Here is a 23,417-nt window from a genome sequence, read left to right on the forward strand (position 1 = left end):
CAATTTTTAATTTTTAATTAATTTATTAATTTTGGGCAATTTTTCGATGTTTTCTAATTCTAGTATTATTTTATAGTTGAACATATCTAATTTGATTAAAATAAAAGCTTTAGTTATAATTAATAATAATTGCTTTTATTAGGTTAAATACAATAAATACAATAAATATTTATATTAAATATCAGCAGCTCATCTAGGAGAAAAAAAGGTAGTCAATATTCAATTTCAGTGCAGTTAACGTGACACTGCTTTTATTCAATGTATTCCACCTATTATGTCTGTGTTCATGTTCACCTATCTCACATGTTTTGATTTTGAACGTTTCACGGCTGAAGAAATTGCCGATATTGAATGTCTGATTCCTTTTGGCCGTTCAACTGGCGGCGAATCACGCAACAGATTGGTTTTGCAGAACACTCGCCTCGACCGTATAATCATAATCCTTGTTACAAAGCGTTCGCTGTTCCTTTTGCAATCCTAACTTGAAAATTGTGCTCCTCCCTAAAATAATTGGATTACGGAACACGGTATACGTACGACGGACCGATATACATGTTATCGGTGTTCACCAATTGTCCGCTAGATTTAACATATTGAATATCTTGAATAACTAAGAGAGATTTTTTCCAAGAGAATAAATTTAGGCAAGGTCTATGGGGCGCACATTTCTTTTACGACTGGCGCTCCAGTAAAGGCGGGGCGCAGACGCCAATGTCGTCCGCTTTCGGTTACTCTTCGCCTGCCCTCGGAAATATCATAAACCCGCGGAGTCAGAAGCTCTTTTCATGTTCATGGACGATCCAGCATCAGAATCCAGTCTTCAACATCACGTCGTCGGTAACGGCCGGCCACTGCTCCATCTCCGCAACTCTTCCGCAATGTCACGATATTTCTAACTTACCCAGATTCGGCATTTTTAAATTCGCACATAAACTGGAACAAATCGCGTTGGCCAGGACAGTTAGTAACCGATAATCCTTTATTAGCCTGGATCTGTGTGTGCGGATCCTGCAAAAATCCACAAAGTCGAATTTAAAACCATTGTCTATACATAAATTCCGATACTCTCTAATAATACTACGTAATAAACGTCAATTACGTACTATTATTAAAATTTACGAGGGTGAGTTATGTGGTTATACACGGGTGTGCGCCGGTAGTGAGGGGGTAGTGAGAACACACGTCTAGTGGGCAACAAGGCGCCTGGCAGTACGTATACGGCCGTCGAAGCGGTAACATCGGTGTTCTCTGCCGTGCGACGCTGAACACGCGTTCTTACACAGTGGACTTGTAACATGTACCGTTCTGAATTTTCGCGCTTGTGACAGTTGAAATAAAATCGTGATGGCTCTTTACGTTTTCGCCTTCAGTGTTTTCCTCGTGCTTTCAAGTGTCGATTCTAATGAATACCAGCCCACAGACAGTTCGCAGCCTTTGCGTTACGAAGCTCCAGATGACTGTCAGTGGTGGATACGTGAACCCTTAACCGCCGGCGGTCAGGACGAGGTGGCCCTCACTTGCAATTTACGAACGATCAACAGCGAATTCGACACCACCAACTTCAGCGTCATACCCTCGGAGCACACAACTTCTTTGAGAATCGAATGCAACGGGGAGATCATGTCGAGAAGTAGTTTGGACGATAAAAGTTTCGTCCATCTGACGAAACTCAGGGCCCTGGAGTTGGAGAACTGCAAACTGGGTAGATGGCCCTCGGGAACTCTGTTGGGATTACGTGACCTTAGGAATCTGACGGTGAGAACACATAATACCGAATGGCCGGCTATGAACTTGGAATTCGCCAAAGACAGCTTTTCACCTGTCAGACAGTTGGAGAGGCTGGATCTTAGCTGCAATAATATATGGTCTTTTCCGGAGAACATTTTTTGTCCGCTCATAAACATGGTGTTTCTGAACGTCAGTGAGAATCGATTGCAAGATGTGAGTGATTTGGGATTTCGAGAGAAAGCTCCGGGGCATCCGCAGCCTCTGTTAAGTGTTGCTGACGAAGATCAACCCCAACATCATCAAACCGCCCGCACGTTCTCACATCCGTGCAGTTTGGATATTCAGGTACTTGACACGTCATTTAATCATTTCGTCTTGATACCCGCGAACGGATTCAGTGTGCTTCGTCGGCTTCGCGAGCTTTACATTCATAACAACGAAATTTCGATGGTTGCCGATAAGGCCCTATCGGGATTAAAGGCTTTGCAAATATTCGATTTGTCCAATAATAAAGTTGTGGCACTTCCATCTGAGCTATTCAAAGACAGTGTCGGCTCAATAAAAGAAATTTATTTACAAAACAATTCCATAAGTGTTCTCGCACCGGGTTTGTTTGCCAACTTAGAACAATTGTTGGCACTGGACTTGTCAAGGAATTTACTTTCTAGTTCGTGGATAAACGCTGACACGTTTTCTGGACTGATTCGTTTGGTGCTTTTAAACTTATCCTATAATCGTATTACCAAGTTGGACCAGTCTTTTTTCAAGGATTTATACACGCTCCAAATCCTGAATTTGGAACATAATTCACTCGAAACCATACCGGCGGAGACGTTCGCCCCGATGAGTAACTTACACACCCTAATTATTTCCTACAACAAAATCACGTATTTAGACGCATACTCACTAAATGGTTTATATGTTCTTTCACTCCTAGCGCTAGATAATAATCTGCTCGAGGGAATTCATCCCGAAGCATTCAGGAATTGCTCCAGTTTGCAAGACTTAAATCTAAACGGTAACCAACTCAAAGCTGCGCCTCTAGCACTGAAAGATATGCGTTTGCTCCGTACCGTAGACCTGGGTGAAAACTTGATCACGACGCTGGAAGAGCCCGGATTTCGTGGAATGAGCAATTTATATGGCTTAAGACTAATCGGAAATCGACTACAGAACATCAGCAAGCGTGCATTCGCCGATTTACCGGAGCTTCAGATATTGAACCTCGCCCGTAATAAAATCCAAAGGGTTGAACACGGAGCTTTTCAATCCAGTCCCAACTTACAAGCGATCCGATTGGATTCTAATCAGCTAACTGACGTCAATGGCTTGTTTGCGGACATCCCGAGCTTACTGTGGCTGAATATATCAGACAATCAACTCGAATGGTTCGATTATGCGCTTATCCCGCGGGGCCTTCAGTGGCTGGACATGCATAAAAATAACGTACGAGAACTAGGCAACCACTACAATCTCGACTTCGAATTACGTCTGCAGACGTTAGATGCGAGCTTCAATAAGCTTTCAAAGATAAGTGCGGCCGCGGTGCCCAGCAGCGTTGAATTGCTATTTTTAAACGACAATCTAATATCAATTGTCGAGCCGCACACATTTATAAAGAAAACCAACCTCACCAGAGTGGACTTGTACGCTAATCAGATAGTCACTATGGATTTGAACGCACTGAGATTGACTCCAGTGGACCCTGAAAAGCCGCTACCAGAGTTCTACATAGGCGGAAACCCATTTCAATGTGATTGTACGATGGAATGGCTGCAGAGAATAAATAAACTGGACCACTTGCGGCAACATCCGCGTGTGATGGATCTGGAAAGTATTTATTGCAAGCTCTTGTACAATCGCGATAATAACTACGTGCCTCTGGTGGAGGCAGATTCGTCGCAGTTCCTTTGCACCTATAAAACGCACTGCTTCGCTTTGTGCCATTGCTGCGATTTTGACGCGTGCGACTGCGAAATGACTTGTCCGACGAATTGCACATGTTATCATGACCAGTCGTGGTCGGCAAACGTTGTCGAATGCTCCGGGGTTGGTTACACCGAAATGCCTAATAAAATTCCCATGGATGCCACTGAAGTTTATTTGGATGGCAATAACTTCGGTGAGTTATCTAGTCATTCTTTTATTGGCCGTAAAAATTTGAAGGTTTTATATGCGAATAATTCAAATATTGCTGCTATTTATAACCACACTTTTAGTGGATTGAGGAGACTGACTATTTTGCATTTGGAAAACAACCAAATAAAAGAGTTATTAGGCTTTGAACTGGCGACATTGGAATATTTAAGAGAGCTCTATCTGCAAGGAAATTTGATCCACTACATCGACAACCGTACTTTCATTCAGCTGAAACAATTGGAAGTATTGCGATTAGATGGAAATCGTTTAAGGACATTCGAAGTATGGCAATTTGCATTAAATCCTTATTTAGTGGAAGTAGGCTTGGCTCAAAATCAATGGTCGTGCGACTGCCATTACACATTGAAATTTAAGAATTGGCTCCAAGTAAATTACGGTAAAGTGGTAGACGCAAATAGAGTAGTATGCATGTACAGTAATATAACCAAAGAACTGGGTCCCCATTTGGCTGACTTTAACGCGACATCTTGTACGCTCCATCAAAACGGCAATAATGCCGTAGTGGAAACCCAAGTGATGAACGACTATCTGCCTCTGCTCTTGGTAACGATGTGTGTCTTCTTGGCGAGCGTCGTAATTGTGTGTGGCGCTTTCTATTATCGTAGGGAATTGCGTGTGTGGATCTATTCGCGTTGCGGATTAAGAATGTGCTATAAAACGACGGCTTTCGAAGAACAACAGGACAAGGATCGACTTTTCGACGCTTACTTGAGTTACAGTGTAAAGGACGAGGCGTTCGTAAGCCAAGTTCTGGCTCCGGGTCTCGAGTCGGGCGATCCGGGTTACAGACTATGTCTACATTACAGAGACTTTAACGTTTCGGCGTACGTGGCCGACACCATCATCGAGGCCGTCGAATCGTCACGGCGGACTATCGTAGTCTTGTCCAAAAACTTTTTGCACAATGAATGGTGCCGGTTCGAGTTTAAATCGGCGTTGCATGAGGTCTTGAAGGACCGGCGTCGTCGTCTCATCTTCGTCGTGACCGGTGAACTTCCTCAACGGGATTTGGACCCGGATCTGAGGCTGTACTTAAAGACAAACACAGTGATCGAATGGGGTGACCGTCAGTTCTGGCAGAAGCTTCAATTTTCCATGCCCGATGTACGGAGACCTTGTGTACACCAAAGATCTGCGATTAACATTTACGCCACGGCGACACCCTCCCACCTGGAACGGTCCAGGAGTCCTGCCATTCCACCGCCCCCGCCGCCGGGAAAGCTGCCTCCTTTCTTGCAACATTCCACGAGCCTTCCAAGGGACACCAGGACAATGCCGCATCCCCTGTGGGCGTAGCGGATGTTTTCTAGCAGGTAAGATTAATTCCTGTTATAATTTTTATAAAACTATGTCTTATTATCAAATTATGATGATAATGATAAAGGATATTTATTCCTTATTTTAATTAGCCTACTTAATTATCGGATCACAATCATTAATATTTTGTAAGAGATTTTATGCAACCATTAAATAAATCGTGTCATCAAAAAAAACCCGGCTATAGAAGGAAATAATCTGAATTAACTAAAAATATCCGATGACTCAGACTAACTTTTTTTGTGACTAACTTTCGTGTCCCTAATCAGGGTTACGTCTTTATCCGATCTTTGTTCGAGAACGTAAAAAAGTATTTATTGGGTTTATTATCTGATATAAATTGGAAATGGCCATAAAACTGTAGGCAACCTTTGGGTTGGGAGAGGTTACACCCGTAGATGATACGGGATAAAGCGTGACTCTTACAATTCTGGTCGTTAGTAGGGTCCCGATCATTTGACTATCCCAGGTCACTTCCGCTAAGGCGGAAGCAGACTTCCCGGCTCCAATCAGACTGTATTTTAAAAAGCTTAGTTAGCAAGGGAATAGTGTTCTTGTGGTCGGCGCTCGGATAATGTGCAATCATTGGCTGCTTGTTCAAAAATCCAATTCGTCCAATTCCCACAGATATTTTTGAAAGAAATAAATTTTACACTAACGACGGTTTTTAAAATGAGTTATAGAAAATTACCAATTTGAAGATTTGTGAACTAGAATTATTTGTTACGGCAGTGGTGAAAGTTTTGATCAAACAACGTCCCCACGCTGAGTGGAGCGAACGTAGTAACGTTTATTAGTTGAGACGTCTGGAAATAAATTAAATAATCGATAGACTCCCATTCATACATCAAAGTGACAGGTTTCATTCGACGTATTATGGGGACAAATGCATCTGTGACAATGGATACCGCAGCGTCTTTGTACCGTAAAAATCCCTCACAAAGACACATTTCGGTCCAGGATACTTATTTGTCCTTTGTGAACATGTCCAAGAGAGTTCACCTGGCTTCATATCGCAAATTGTGTTTGTTAAAATTGAGCATTGGTCAAAGGACCGGATACCCTCGGAGACATCTATTTACCTGTACCAATGATCTAGAAGGACAGATGTGATTATTCTTTTGTGTAAAATGTAAGGGTTTGCCGTTAATGCTGACCGCCGATCAATTAATCCAAGACATTCAATGTGACAGCAAGTACTTTACACAAATCTTCACTGGAAGCATCCCGAACGAATTTTTAGGTACGTCGACAATATGTGGTGAAACGGTTCGCTGCCAGTCAATAAATATGTTTCGGGTGTTGATATAATAGCGCCTACTTCAAAGAAAACATCATTCATTGACCTTAAACTTGAATTAAAATTAGGGTAAATACGTGATGAATCAACCCATTTGTTAATGTCGTTGTGGTCTAACTCCAATCGAACTCTTCGTGTCGGGAAGACCGTGAAAATCAATAAATCTGGCCGGCGCTGGTAAAGAATGGAAAATAATTAACACGACCTAATAGTTTACCAGTGCAGCAAATAATTCCTCTAAAATACCCGAAAGGCCTCGCCGTATATATCCGATAAAATTGCGAATTTCCTCCAGAAACCCGGGGGTCACTTATTGCCGACAAAAGTGTGCATTGTAGTGAGCGTATCGGCTGCGAAAGACGATATTATATCGGACTTCCACTCGTTCTCGCGTTTTCTGTTTTATTGGTTTGTTTCTTCCACGACGGACATTATTGCCCTGTAGCGGTGGCTCCTTCTTTTGCGCACAGGGGGATGTTTTTAAACATAAATATAATTAAAATGTAGCCAGTAAATAAATATTTTGATCTAAACATTGGAGAATGAATGTTATTAAAAGAATTAATTGCAAATTACTTCCAAATATTAATTGCCTTCGCATTTAATAAGGGAATACACCACTTCATAATTGATATATAACATCGAGCAGTATTCTCCAGGCCTGTTGGATAGCCAGTTGTTTTTTAGATTGATCGCACCCCCATTACAGTTTATCACGATCAATTATAAATGTCGCTGTCTGAACGGTATTTACAGATAAAATGGGACACATAATCCGGTTTTTCCCTTCAGCAATTTCGCCAGACTTAGTCGTTCTTTAAAGGGTCCGGCACGATCAATATAGGTATACCCACAAAACTTCATGGAAACTAGACCTGTGTAATTACAAATGCAGATTGTGGCGAGTTAGGTGCAGTAACGTGTAATTTTCTTTTTGCTGTGGAGTTTTAAACAGGTCGAATATAAGCAAAATTGCAATAAATAACCTTTGTAACCGCGTTATCGCCGCCAAAGGCAAAGTGTTTTAAAAAAGACGGGCGCAATAATTTACTTTTTACAAGGGCATCTGTCAAATGTCCCATTTGCATCTGAAAAGGCAAAAGTATTGTGCAAAAGTTCTTTGTTGTGCACGCGTTTGTGGCAAAGCAACCAGAGATTAACAACTCGTTTATTCAGTTATCCTTTATGATTTTCACTCAAACGTAGATAATATGGTTTCAGTTTCACTTAAACGGTTTATATGCCATTGTTTGGCTGATCAATGTGCCGCGCATATTCCAGACTATGCGATGTCTAAGACAAAAAAGCTAATATTAAAATAAAACGTCTTTTGTTTGGTACGGGAGTCTGAAATATTATCCCGTATAAGAAATACATATACGGTTACTTCATATTGTCTTCGGCGGAAGGATGTATTGTAAGAAGATCTTATAAATTTACTTTACAGTCTCGCAACAGGTAATTTGAGATCAACTACTTAAAAATTGTCTTCACAGATTCAGTCCATTGGCTTGGGAAACAATTAAATCAGTAGTTTTTGCACACTCTATTAAATTTGTGCTGCTACACTACGTTTTTCGTATAAAGTTACCAATTAAATTGAAGATCAGACTGGGCTTGTCTTTTTAGTTCGTTTTTAAGGAGCAACATGGAATGTCTTGTGTTTGTTTGCGAAATGCGAGTCGTCTCATATTTTGGTAAAACATGTTTTTCATAAATCAGGGTAAATTAGCAAGGCCATCTGTCAAATGAATCCCCACAAGGCAATTCATTTTCATACGTATATATAATCCCAAAGCTGAAATCATTACGAGCAAAATTCTGAAAACCCTATGTGAGCGTTTTTCATTATTGGCACTCCCTTTACATATATTCATATTTTTATTTTTTCCCCGTGACATCGTACTAAGTAATTGATCAATTTTTCCGGTTTGGATTACTGTAACCTTTTACTCCGTTGTTTGAAATTTGATACATTTGGAGTTTTTAATAGACCCAAATACGGCAAATTAATCAGATTGTGAATAATTTGAAAACTATCGGATCAAATATGCTTTTACACCATAATATCAAATGATTCATTGTTCAAGTTTTTTAATTAAATTTTTTTATCCATAAATAATTAATGCCAAATTACATCGATTTTTTGTAGTTCACTTCATTTCACGCCTATCAAGCAATTTCAAACGGACGAAATTATGGTAAATAACAATAATAAGTCGGTAATAAAAATACAAAAGAAAAATATAGGCATCCGACTGGTGTAAAGTACCTGATTAAAGAAGACAGGAACGTTACAAATCGATGCGGACTATAATAAGTCACGAAAACATGTTATTACACCACGGTTGAGCTGTCTCGAAATCACCGTGTCGATTTTTCGAACGCCGATAAACAAATAAATCTTGGCCGTAAAAGATGCAACAAAAGATTTCAGCGAGTCGGCCACGGAACTAATTTCAAAATTATTCCATACGCAACGAATTAGTGACAGTCACCCATAATTTCCCCTTCAAACAATTCGTGAACGTAATCAGGGTTTTTTCTTTCTAAGCGATTGTCAAGCATTTTAAAATAAATAAACGGGACTAACAAGGAACGGATATGCTACATTACGACGATAATTTTTTCTACCACGAAAACGTTAATAACCGCTCTGGATGAGGGGAATTTATCACCATTTCTCACGTATTCCATTGTTTATTTTTAATAATTACATTTATCGCCCCGTCGTGTTCTAAGCGCATTTAAATTGTCTTAACGGCCACTAATACAGTTGTCGCAGAGGAAATTACAAAAAATCATTTTTAGAGGAAGCCGTTAAATATTAAACTGCCTCTTTGAATGGCTGGTTTAAAATCAAAATTCTCACAGAACGAAAAAGTTCACAATAACAAATACACTTTTTGTCTAATATTTCTTTATCATGCACAAACAAAGCGATTAAAAAGATATCGGAGGGGAACGAGCGCCCGCCGATTGGGAATTCAATTATCTTTGCGAGACTTTAATCCTAGCAAATGAAAATGAAATTTGTAAGAAATAATCTTATGATTCTTCGCTCCGTCATCGTTTTCCCTTCGTATTACATTCATTTTCGAGTGCCTTCTTCAGTCGTTCATCATTCTCCAGGTGGATTTCCATCTGAAATAATCGCCACTTACAGTTACACAGCCGCCGAATTCCCCTTTGTGTTAAAAACTGTCTGAAATTAGATCGGGCATTCGCTAAGGGCAGGTAATTCTAGCACAATGTAGAAGTTAATAAATATTTATGAGCTTTGACAGACTCGAAATATCTCTAACCACTTCTTCCCCCATAAAAGATTCCGCAATTTAATTTGAACGCTTCCACAAAACGCACGTCAAAATAATTAAACTGGTTTTTCGTATCCAACATGGTTGGAATAAAAGTGTTTTTTTCCTGACCTAATCTTCTTTATGATGCCGGACTGACTTATTTCTAACAATAGCGGACAAATTTGAACAAAGGATTTGTAGAATTGCATTAAACCACTCCCTTTAAATTTTTTGTGGAATGATTAATTGAGCCGGTGAAGAATTCTTGTCAAATCGAGTTCGATTGACTATAACTATTGGCCACTCCTCGTTTTTCTATTGACGGATTTAGAAGATGTCTCTAGTCGATTTGACTTTACAGTTTAATTTTAATCAGCCGCTTAAAATCTGGCGTGGGAATATTTGTTTGGAGGAATAAATGTAAATATTTTTTACACACCTAATACATTCTAAGTGTCAAATATAAATCCCAACTACAAGTTCTTATGAAAACTAATTTGTTTGATATTCTTGTAATGCCCAATAATTCAAGCTTGTGTAAGGAAAAATTTAATTGGACTAACATTTAATCAATATGTCAGTTCATATTAGACCCAATGTTGTTAGCTTAATTAATTCCTTAATAATGTATATCTAAACTTAAATCACTATAAGTGATGGGTTCTTTACGTTCAATTTATTAAGATATTAAGCCTCATTAGGCCCTTACAATTTGATTTTTTTCCGACTAATGTAATTCAAACCTCAGGAAATTCAAACTTATTAGAAACCTTAGAATTACTAAACCGGGTAATCTGATACTTTTGTCATTCGAATTACATACGAAACGGCATGCGCCTTTCGGGCAATTACTTATTTCAAAATTAATTCGGTTTGACGGACTGGCTTGAATTTGGGGACCGGGGGGACGGAAAATATAAAATTACCATTAAAACAACCGATAGAAATGTCATTGGAATGAATCGACGTTATAATGGTGATACCGGTGGCATCCATCTTAGGTTACAAAAATATGTCCTTTGCCTTATTGTGTTCTTTAAATCGGTGACAGTGAAAACGTACAACGGGGACCCCGGTCCTTTGGCATTGTGCGTTAAAAGGATGGGAGGAGCACTTATCGCCGTCTCTTTTGTACTTTTAATTTCTGGTCGGAGTACAAGCGAGACAAACAACGAAATTTTACAAAGGTTTCGGTTTAACAGTCGCCTTTAGCCGTGCCGACCCGATGAGAAAATATCGGTTGACGTTTTTTTTTTTTTTCATCCACTTCTTGAGCCATGTGCAGGGTACGGTAACATTGAAAGTAGTCGACAAACAAATGCCAAGGTGGTGCAGTACTCTTATAAAGTGGCCATGCCTAGTTAACTGAACAAACATTTGCCGAGGGTCATTATTTGACATCTTTAAAAAGATACTGCCAGACATAATGAGACACTTTCCAGTTTCCCCTTACTGTAAATAATTTTTAAAGTGTGAACAAATAAAACCGCCACTTCCAAGTGCTCCTTTCACACCCAGCACACACAGGAGACATTCAAAATGTTCGGCCGTTTAACTGTAATGGGGTTTCCGTAATTAAATTGCCAATAGAATAATGTTTTAATGAAATTTTTAGTGGCCAACGGACATCCGTATTTTGCAACGGAATGTCGCGTTTGGTTTCCAGCAACAATAGCAAAATATAATAAAAAATTCATTATGCAATTAAATCCTTTTATAAATTAATTTATTATGGATTGAAATAAACTGCATATGTTAATTTTAATGTATAGAAAGTAATTAATTTTCACTTGCGACTATAAATTGCATTAATAATAAACTAACGTGCAAAATTCACCAAACCATTCGTATTGATTTATAAAATAGTAATACCAAACCGCCATTTCCTATTAACACCTAGTGAAACAATAGCAAAGCATTTTGTAGTTTTAGAAAAGGTAATAGGAAGCTTTTTATTCAGGAAGTCGTCTATGAATTAGTTACCATCATCACTGTGTTACTTAAACTTAATTACTCGGCTTTAAACTGCTACATTCTTCTTAGAATAATCCCAATTAAAATTAACCTCGAACATCAGATAAAGTTTTGTAACAGAAATTCATGAAATATTTCATAAATGCCGCCTAGATCTGTGAGAAAGTATTAAATCTTCATATAAATGTGTTAAATAAAATCAAGTAATTCGAAAGTAAATGATAATTATAATTTCATTGCATGGACAACACCAAATCAGGAATTTCATAAGGATACATTTCCGTATGGAAAATTTAAATAATTTAAAATTTAGTATAAATTTATTCTTTCCTTGAAATATTTTGAAGAATTTATTTGTATACACACTACTTGAATCAAACAATAAATCATTTTTTATTTTACCGCATTCCGCCAGAATATAAAAATCTCCACGCTTTTCTTATGTTCGTAGAGACTTCGTTAAAAGGGCCTTATTTATAATATACTTCCTGTCCAGACTTGGTGTGCGTGTGTGTGATAAATTTTAAATTCATTTTTCTTATCCGATACGGCGCAAAGTTGACTACATAAATTTTATACGGATATGATGCAGTGGCGTATTTACTTATTTTTAGGGTGCGACATAAATTGCCCGCTTTAAAAATAAATACGTTTCCCTTATCGATACTGAACTTATTTTCAGAAGTTGTGAAGATTATAAATAGCTTTTCCGATAAAACGTGCAATCTAATCCAATTTCAATTTTCATTTAAACTGTATTTTTATTCCGTTATGCCACTTTGGAAATAATTATTTTGAATATTTTTCGGGGGCGTCTCGTTAACCTAGTTTAGTAAGTGGGCCACAAATATTCTTACTGCATTCTTAAAAAAAAATAAGCTTCACAATTATTATTCCCTTCGAAAAATCGTGCCATTAAGCACGAGACGATTGTTTTCCGTATTCTGAAAATGTATGTAAAGTCGGAACGTGGATACAATAATAAAATAGCAGGGAAGTTATATTTATCTGTTGTGGCGCCGTATAAAGCCATAAGCAGACGGCGGGTGTCTTTCTCTCAGTGGTCCATGAACAGTGGCTTGAATTCAACACACATGCGTCGACATCGTCTATTTTAATGAAATTTTCGTGTAGCACGCTATAAAACAGGAATATATGTGAATATCTCGATGTATTTTATATAATAGAATCACACTAGTGCCAAAAATAGATCATATTACTAATATATTTCAATGATGGTAGGTAATTTATAAAATCTTAGTTCAAAAAATAATTTTTGGTGTAAACCGAATTTAAAAATAAAAATTTTGCTGGCAGTGGTATATTTAATTAATTGGAGTATATTTAAATTGAAAAATATTCCGAACTGACCAACAATGTCAGTAACATGAAAGTATTTTAAGCCGTGCTCTAATTAGAATATTACGCTACGTTTATATGTGCCCGTTATTTTTATTTCGGAATTAGGAATCACATGTAATACCAAATTTATTCGCCTGGAATATAATTTGAATATATTTTTATAAGTTAAATCCGCACCGAACAGCAATAAAAAATAAATCACGTTTCTGCTTAGAAGCGCAACGTGCTTTTTATTATTTAATCTAATATTTATAAAGGCGTAAAAAATACAGCGCATAATTTCGTTCTTTATATCTGGCAGTGCAGCATTTCAGTCCGAATATGGAGCCAAACCAAACAATAACCCTTACCGTAGGTATAAATAAACAAGGGCCATTCGAAAGGAGTAAAGGCAAATATAAAACAAATAAATAAAAATGAATTTCTGCAATGTAAACATCCGAGCGCCGGGTGGAATCACTACTACTGAAGCATGTTTCAAATATTAAACAATCACCTATAATAAGGGGCAGATATGCCGGCTAAACCGAGAAACAAAGGGGTCGAATGTCCTGAATTAAACACACACACACAACCCTACCCTTTTCGCCCATATTTACTTGCAGAATGGGGAAAAGAGATTCGGTCAACAATTTCAGTGCCGTATACATCAGCTGGTCTCCGGGATTTTATAGGTGTCTGCGACATGTTTTTGTTACAGCTATTTATGTTATTTTAACTAGATTATCTTTTTGTTGATTAGGGACGGACACAAAAACCGTACGTAGGGTGTTTTTAACCATTTATATATGACCCATTTTGCCGGCTTTATCTTGAATGCATTAAACCGGGATTTATGGGACGGGATAGCCGATATATTTTTGTCATGTGAACGACTGCGAAGTTTTAGGTAAATATTCGCCTTTATGACGCTTACTCCCCGGCAAAGCGTAATCCTATTTAAAACTTTATTTTAATGATCTAAGTATTAATTTCGTTTTAATAAGAGTAAATATTTATACAAGCATCAAGATATCTTGTACATCAAAACAAATAAATCAGACCTAACCGAAATATATTCTTACGGGAGAATTTAGTTTTATGTTATATCGTTTTTGTTTGTATTCCTGGTTGTAGATCACCCCGTCATTGATCATTAACTCCGCCATTCACGGTCTTTATGCTTTTATTAATCCTTATTTATGACACAGATACCTGCAAAGTGTCCGATCAACCCTAAACATAACGATCTTTTCGACGTATTGTGTTTTAAACAGGACAAAAAACGCACAAAATAGAACCCTTGGGGCTGTTATCTTGTGAAAAGTTCGTCGTAAGAATAATAACTTTTTGGCTTGAAAATTACGGCTATGCTAAAAAAGAGCAAATTGTTTCTTGAATCTCGCTTGGCCAGAATTTAATGGTGTACTTTAGTTTTAATTTCAATCCTCCATTATTTTTTCAAGAGGCTTCCCCGGTTAGAGACCTCGGGCGATCTCACCGTAATTTAAAACTTTACAAAATAAATGTTGCATGTTTATGTACTTTATTTGCTTTCCTGTACTAGTTAGTCACTTCACATCGCGGATGCTTTTAATGGATGTTTAAATATTTATATGCAAATTTTCTGTTTTCCTTCCATATTTAAATTAATCGTAATTTATAATGCGAATACCTAAAACTATTGGAATTTATTTTATTGTAAACCATGATATGCACATGGCGTATGCAAATTAAATATACAATATGTAATCGTTAATTTTACATCGAAAATCCGCTCGTATTATTGCTGCCACAAATGAAATCAATTTTAAAGCACAACAGATAAATTATGCGCTTTGTGTTTACTAATTAATGGCTAGATAATTGTACAATACTACATCGGATAAGTGGCTGGTAAACGGCAGCTGCAAAGAAGCTATAAAAAATCCGAAGCCATTAAAATCAATTGCTTGAAAAAATCTCGAAAGAGGTGAATTGTAATTTCGTAGTGCTAAACAAAGTGTACATGATTTGCAACCTCGTTTCTCGGAACATCAAGTTCCAGTTGTAACACCTACTAATTATAAATAATAGCTCCGATATTTCGTTGTAAAAAAAAAATAACAGGTCCCTCGTACATCATCGTGAAGTGTTCATCCGGCAATTCCAAATAAACGGGCCCAACATCCAATTTTCTTGTTAACATTCTTAAAGACGGTCGGAGTTATTAAAGTGGCGAAACATAAAAACGGGCCACTTAAAATTCATCTAGAAATACTATTTCATTCCTAAACAACCTGTTAAATAAGACTGATACTAATTTAAGTTGTCAGTTGGCACCGCCCCCGTATTTAAATGTGCCTCATAGATGTGATAAAATAGGGAACAGTGGAGCTATCAGATGTAGAAGTCGGTAGCAATTAACATTAAGCCAACGCGGTTGCCACGTTCTAAATTATTTAAAATACGTTATAAATTGTGCTGCTTATCGGCCATCTAATGTTGTTCAGTGTCTGGAGAACAATGTTGGAGGATCTGCCTACAATGGTTTGTATATATTACGGACCAGACTCCAACTAGACGCCATCCAAAACAATTGCCCACTATACAGCCGTCCCAGTGTGCATTGTATTAAGTCGCCACCCCTTATTCCTCTTTCTATCAGCCGCTAATATACTGGAATATTATTGGCAAATATAAAACAAGTATATAATTACTAAACATAAACTCCTTGTTCCATTTTTATATTTCACAACTTGTCGCTGAAACCCACTTCTTACAACACGCACGTTTTATAACAGTTTCACATTCAGTTAGATTTAAAACACCATTTCTGCACCACAATGCAAGTAGTAATTGCGGAACAATGTTAACTGTAGGCTGTTTATTCCGCACTTGAAAACTTGGTGAGAGTGCATCATGGTGTGAAGAAGTTTTATTAGACAATACTGTATTGTTTACGTTATCATTCAATGGGGGAAGACAAACAGGAAAATGCATGTAAACACAGTTATTGATCCGTTTTCGAGGCACCGTTGGCCTATTAAAAAGTCGTGAAATAATTAACCGACTCACAACCCCACAATATTAGGTACTAGATCGTAGATATGGGTGTAATTAAAATAAAATCGAAATAAATTAAGTGAGTGTTCGTTGGGTATCAGTTGGTCTAAATATTTTAAAATTAGGCGAAGGCCATTTGGATGAAATTTATGTCCTTCGCCTTTTTGGTATGTTATTTACTACAGTAGACCCGCAGATAAACTACAAAAAGGGTCCGGGCTATTAATATAAATTATTGGGAAAACTTTAAAATATGTGGGGGCTTGATTAAATGAACTTGTTGGTATCAAACGTGTAAGAGAGCGCTTGAAGCGGAGGAAACGCTATAAATTTATATCAGGGAAAGTGTCACTCCTTTCTGTTGGTCATAAACACTTACGAACAATTGGATATCGGAAGCTCTTAGCAATGTGTCATTCCGCTACGCAGGATATATTTCATTTCAATCGATGGGAAGAAACGAATAAAGTTTATTTCCTTTAATCCATCACCTTCAGATATGTAGTTGTGTTTATTATATTATTTTATATATTTTTTGGCACGTTAATTTGTTTTTGGGTAACTTTGTAATGATCGTCGTTATTAATACATTTAGCTGTAACTTTATCCCTGTATGCGTATTATCTGACAAGCAGTGCATCAAAATAATATATCCCCGTTTCACTTTAATGAATCTTGTCGTCTTATCTATTTGTAGCTAAAGTTTCTTCTAAAGACAGTCCACATTCCAACCCCTGTGAAAGGCGATACAGGGATGCATAATGTATTCATCTTAAAATAAATTTCAGGAAACTTTTGACATAATGTTGGGAATATAGAGTTTCAGCTTGCCAACCTACACGACGCTAATGCATTATAATATGACGTGATAAATTCGACATGTAAATTTAATACCAGGAACTCAGTTTTTTATTGCGAGTTATTAACTTTATCAACGACTCTCCTTTAAACTAAACACATTAGAAATCAATTGTCTTTTAGTCCATTTATACGTGGTACAGTTGCGGGCACATGTTTGCCTTAATTGTGGGAAAGATTGTGAATTGCTTATTTAATCTTAATTGCAAATCGTTTAACCTCATTTAATAGTAAATTTGTTTGCAGTGAATGTTCTCATTCTCAAACAAATATGCACTTGTTCTGTTACTCGAGGAACTTTGCTGAATGTTACAGAACTAGCAGCCGCTTTCAAGTACACTTGACTGATCTTCAGCTGAAGTACTTTTTTAAATCATAAATTTAAAATTTAAATATGCGATTTGACAACTGCTGATGCACGGTTCAATGTATCGCTTATAAGATCTATTAATACATTATTCACACCATTTTAACCGTCGCTCCGTTTTTTATGCATGTTAAATTGAATTACAATAGTTTAAAAGAGATCTATCTATCAACGATTTCCCCTTGGACTGGAAGTTAATCTTATATAATATGCTAATAAACGAGCTCCCCGCCGAAATAAATGTAAAAGCCAAGATAACATCATAAACGAAACAAAAGGCCTTAGGTTGGTGGCACCAGTATGATATATAATTTCCCATATGGCGTACCTAACTCAAATTTGATTCATATGAATCTTATCAGTGGAAAATCAAAAACGCCATTGTCTAAATCAATGATACGTATCGGCGAGCCTGTATTTAACAATTCTTACACCCCACTTTACTACGTAATAGATGTGGTCAGGAGTATTGTTTGGAAAATATAAACGGCGTCACAGACCAGTAAATCCTACCCCCGAAAAGTCTTCACCCCATACACACTTCAAGAGCAGTTGATAAACGCGTATATTTGATTTCACGCGATTCGAACTTGGCTGTCGTAATTTGATGCAGTGATAAATTATTGTCTGGTGACGTCATTAATCGTTAATGTCAATATGCACTATGCTTTAAATTTTATTGGAAGCACCAATAAAAATTTAAATAGTTAATGGATTTTTTCGCTAGTGTGGGTGATGTATTAATTATTAATTGCATGTAATTAGTAAAAACATCTTTAATTAGAAGCGAATGCGTCTGTACTCAGAAAATTTCCTGCCAATTAAGTTACTTCAATTGTGCAAGTCCTGTAAATTACAATAATTTAAACTTCTTGTAAAATCTTGGACATTAACCCTTATTGCTTCACATTGTAAATTATTGCGCATATGAACTAATTGCTTTTTTCCACATTAATCGTGTGAAATGGCATTGAGCTTAATTGGCGGTAATTGTGAATAATGCACGATTAAATGAGGAACAATTTCATTCTTTATCTGGATTTATTGCTGGAGTTTAAGTAACGGCACATCAAAGTAATGAAAGAGCGTATTCCAGTTTACATTTTCGAAAATCACACATATCGAGTAAACAGACGGGTTTCCGCAAATAACTTTCATGCAGGGCACCCCTTTCAGAATTTATAAAAAGCGAAGATAATGAACATGTAAAGGGGTTTAACGCGGTGTTACATGACGTGTGAAATTAGATTAAATTTTTTTGCCGGATTAGCGTCATCTACACGAATATATGGGGTCGGCTGACAACGATGTAACGAAAACAAATGTAAATAATACAGTGTCGGTGAGTGAAATAATCAAGATTCGACACACGAGAGAGTTTCGCACGCAGCTGCGTTAATTGGGACCTTTATTTTATGAGATTCGTGATTCTGGAACGAATGGAACATACACTACGACTTCTATAACACTCACAATCCCGTCGTTAACTCAACAATGATCCTTTCTGCTCCTTAATATGCGAAACTTGGGGTTCGAATTTATGAGAAATTTAATTATGGCCGGTTGTAATTAAAGTTTCTAACTGTACGAGAGCAATTATAATTCGTACCTTTGAATTATTGTCTTTCTTTTGTACATTTCACTGATGCCACTGTGGGTGGCAATGTTATTTTATGTTTAGTGGCTAATTTTTTTCGCTGGTGAACTTGTCAACTCTGAAATTAATACTTTTCATTTTTTCTGTGTCGCTTCTTTGAAATGTGTGCGGTCGGATGAAATTTTGTTTGTGCACGTCGAAAAAACAAACATGGAAAACATATATGGAAAAGTAAATTGTGGAATTAACTAATTTTCGTACGCAAACGGGCATAAAATTTGAAATGAAAATACACAAAACAGCTGTTACATGGTACATATTAATAAATTAAATTCATCATGAAAAATGGCGCTGAAAAAATTCACAAAATATTATAACGTTATTTATTTATTTTAACAATTTGAGCAATAAAATTAATTTTTTTTTAATTTTTTTCAGTATGCCTACATACCATAGCAGACGAGTGGCGAGAACTAGACAGTTTGATGGACGGTCTATCCTTGTTTACTAAGGCGACTGGTGATTGTGATATTTTTGTGAATAATTCTAAATGTAATTCTCCATTTTATTATGGAACGGATATTTCTAGTTACAATTGTTATTAATTTTTAAGGATACGGACTGATTATTTATAACGAATTTAAACTTTAAATACAATTTATATTCAGTCTTGATATATCAATGTTCGTTGAATAAACTGCTTCATGAGCTTATTAATATAGTTGTAAAAATTGTACAAACACACTTTTATCTAAATATGCGATTTGAATCTAATATGGATTTTGTAATTCCATTTCGTTGACGAAGTGAATATTTCTAGAAGGTTGTGAATTTTTCATGTCTGGCAGTTTATATTAGTTATTTTTGTATATTTGAACTAATTTGGCAATACACTCGAAAACTTTGTTTTCAATGTTAATCGATTAAAGGGTTTACAAAATTTGGTTAATGTATATTATTTTATATAGAACAAATAGGATCATAGGAATGAAAATTGTAACAACAAACTAACAATAATAAGTACATCAACAGTATTAATGATGTAACTATTATATTGTTTCCATCTTGTTGGTATTTATAAATACGTACTGTAAAAATATGTACTATTGTAAGTCAAATAAATGAATAATAGATATTCTAAATCAAATTTTGTAAAAAATTAATAGTGTCTGTCGTATAATTTCATTTTTTGACTTTCGCCAAGCGTAATAAAACCGAACGTTTTATTATTGCTGTAATTTAGTCAGACATTGTTATATTCTTTGATCATTAATTGTAACCACAACGATATTGATAGACTTAAGTACTTTTTGAACAAACCATTATTAAATACAACCATTTCCTATAACCCATGTATATCTAAACTAATTTATTGTCCATAATGGTAATATCTAATATTGTTTTGTTCATTATTCGATTCCTAATATAATTGACACATTTTTCTGTAAATATTGTGTATAAATAATTTAAATATATATTTTCAACAGAATCCCAAAGCACTATATGTAAATAGTATTATATGCTTATTTGAAACGTAATTTAAAATAAATAAACTATTTAATTTTATATGTGTCGCTTCATTTCGGTTATATATATTTAATTTACGCTAGACTAGGACCAATTTTTAAGATATATTTGCCGTCCTTTCTGGTTTGTAAACATATACAGGTAGGTTAAGTTGCGTGTGCAGATGTTGTGCGATGTTTTTAGTCGTAAATAAATCTTAAACGTTGGCAGGTAAGAAATAAACATCTGCTCCTTATTGGGAGCCATTCCAGGGGAATTAAATTTAATCAATTTAATTTGTGGGTAAGTAAATTAAATATAAATTATCTTAATTCGCATAATGAATAAACAAAATAAATATCTGCATATACTCTGTTAAAAAATATAAATGGAATAAATAAAATATTCAGTTTGTGGAGGAGGGATCATCATAAACTCTAAAAACAGTATATAATATTTAAATGTTGACCCATTTAATTTTTATTGAATATTATTCAATATTTAATGCATGTGTTGAATGTTATGGTTATAGCATATAACATTAAAAATTATATGCTTTTTTCATAAAAATAGGATTTTATATATCTAATCCTAACTATCAATAATATTGAAAATAATCACTCAATGTAAATTCATCTCACGCGTAATAGATTTTATTTTAAAGAGCTTAAAATTTTTTTATCTTATGTAGATTTTTATAAACTCAACTATATTCGAATAAATAATATTTTTCAATATGTTATTTTAATAGAATCTGTATAGTAGCATGATTATGTATCAATCTAGATTTTTCTGTTTAAAAAATATAAATTTTAAAAACATTGCCTTAAAAATAATAATTTAATTTTGAAGATGTGACTTACAGTAGTGGCCATAATTATAGAAACTAAATATTATTAAAATTATGAGCTGTATTTGAGTTGGATGCAAGAATATATATAATGTTTATTGTTTTTTCTGCTGTTGTTGTGCCCACTATTTATTATTCAATAGACATAATTATTAGAACTTTTTACTTATGACCTTTTGTTTATATTAATTTAATCATTGGTCAAAGTGAAATTATTATATAAATAATGTCAAGTCAGAGTTTCCAAAATGAGTCAAAACTTAATTAACAAAAAATGATGGTTTTGCTTATGTTAAATGTTTATTATGCTGTGGGATGCTTTAATTCTTCTGATGTAGGTCCCCTCAGACTGATTTTTATACATATTAAACAACAATATTCAATAGTTTGAAGAAATGATACTCTTAATAAATGTATTTCAACATGAAAACGATCCCAAATACAAATCTGAAGTTGTGAGAGATAGATTAAAAGACCAAAGAAAGCATAAGTGTTTTATCTGGTCCGTTCCAACCTCCAGACATCAACTCTATAGAAAATATGGGAAGTCATTTTCCTAAATTAAATGAACTAACTCATCACTGCAATTCAAGAAGCTTGAAAGAATATAAACTTGTCATATATTCAGATGTTGATCTACGGAATATCACGGAGATAGGTCAATATTATATACATATTTATTTAATCATTAAAATGCCTCCAAAGTTTGTGTTATTCAGAACCTATATATAACTTTTAATAGAATAAAAATATAGTAGTTTTTATAATTCTGTATAAAATTAGAGTAATAAATTAATATTAACATTAAATAAAAGAGGTATGGCTAAAATATTTAACATTTTAAAAAGTTTCTCTAATAATGATCACTAGTGTAGAGAAAGTAACGTCATGGTAAAGTAATTTCAAGAGTTTTAAACAGTTTACATTAAATTTATATCAATAGTTAACAAGTAATTAAAAGTACCATATGCTAGAATTAAACATAGAGCTGTGTCCGAATTTGTTTACATAAAAATGTTTCTTAGTATTTTATTTATTTCTTTTTTGTTAATAAACGAATATACCCATAGACTTTTTTTTTAATTGTGTCGTTTGCACAATGTTTTTGTTCAACTAAATTGTTGATTCATTAAAAGCCTTGAATGTTTACTGGTAATTAATATTTAGTTCCAATTTGCGGAGTGGAATATGTACTATACTATGAATGAAATTTGAGTCCGATGCTTTGAATTGTTGATTACTGATGCCAATTTAGCTTCAGTTGCCATAGGATCCTGCAATTGTCTATTTTTAAGCGGTTTCATTAATGTTTTAAACAGTTAAAATGTGTTTATATTGACAAAACTTTTATGACGCAAAAAAATTTAGGCCGCTTGTTTTAGGCACAGTCTAGCCGGTTTTATTGGGTGCTAAATTAAGGACATCATCTGTAAACTATTAAAAAGCTTTGATGACGGGGATTGGCTGCTATGTAAATTTCATGGTTTCTGGCCACGTTAATTTCATATAAAACAGTTCGTGTCTCTGTCATGTTAATAGACACCCCTTGTACAAAACATTTCGATGGTGTGCTGAAATATCAAATTATAAATTTACAAAAAACAGACGTACTTTTGTTTGCATAATTAATTAACAGTTTATATAAACAATATTAAATTGGTTGAAATTATGTTTTGCACAGTAATTAACATATTAAAGTGATTACTATTCAACATCCAGTATCATTTGACTGTGGCGGCAGTGAATAGGAAGTTCAAAGTTGTTTCAAATAAAGACGGTCGTGGTCAGCAAGATGAATCGTTACATTCAGTGTTCAAGAGTAGTTCTTTGTCCGTATACATACCATTCATCATAGTGTCCATCTTCCTAAAGACACGGGCCGGCCTTGAGAAAGTTAACTGTCCTAAGTTTGTATTCAGAAAATTTCTACAAAATTTTCTTTGGACAGCGGAGCTCCATCCTATGATTTATTGTTAGACTTACATGCTCGACATTCTAAGTGCGATTTTAAATCCTAAATAAAGGTAGACTGATAAATTGCGCCAAAATCTATTCCAATTATTGGGGAAAAAAGG

At 35.3% G+C, this 23,417-nt stretch overlaps 1 protein-coding gene across 1 annotated transcript; it reads left to right on the top strand.

The window, feature by feature from the left end:
• The first annotated feature begins 838 nt into the window (after window positions 1-838).
• Window positions 839-20,552, top strand: LOC109600686 (toll-like receptor 6). The gene is made up of 2 exons (XM_020016860.2): window positions 839-5,201; window positions 19,425-20,552. Exon 1 carries the CDS (start codon window positions 1,345-1,347, stop codon window positions 5,182-5,184), a length of 3,840 nt encoding a protein of 1,279 aa, XP_019872419.2. The 5' UTR covers window positions 839-1,344; the 3' UTR covers window positions 5,185-5,201; window positions 19,425-20,552.
• The last annotated feature ends 2,865 nt before the right edge of the window (window positions 20,553-23,417 follow it).

This window comes from Aethina tumida, chromosome 3 (genome assembly GCF_024364675.1).
Source record: "Aethina tumida isolate Nest 87 chromosome 3, icAetTumi1.1, whole genome shotgun sequence".
Taxonomy (NCBI): domain Eukaryota; kingdom Metazoa; phylum Arthropoda; class Insecta; order Coleoptera; family Nitidulidae; genus Aethina; species Aethina tumida.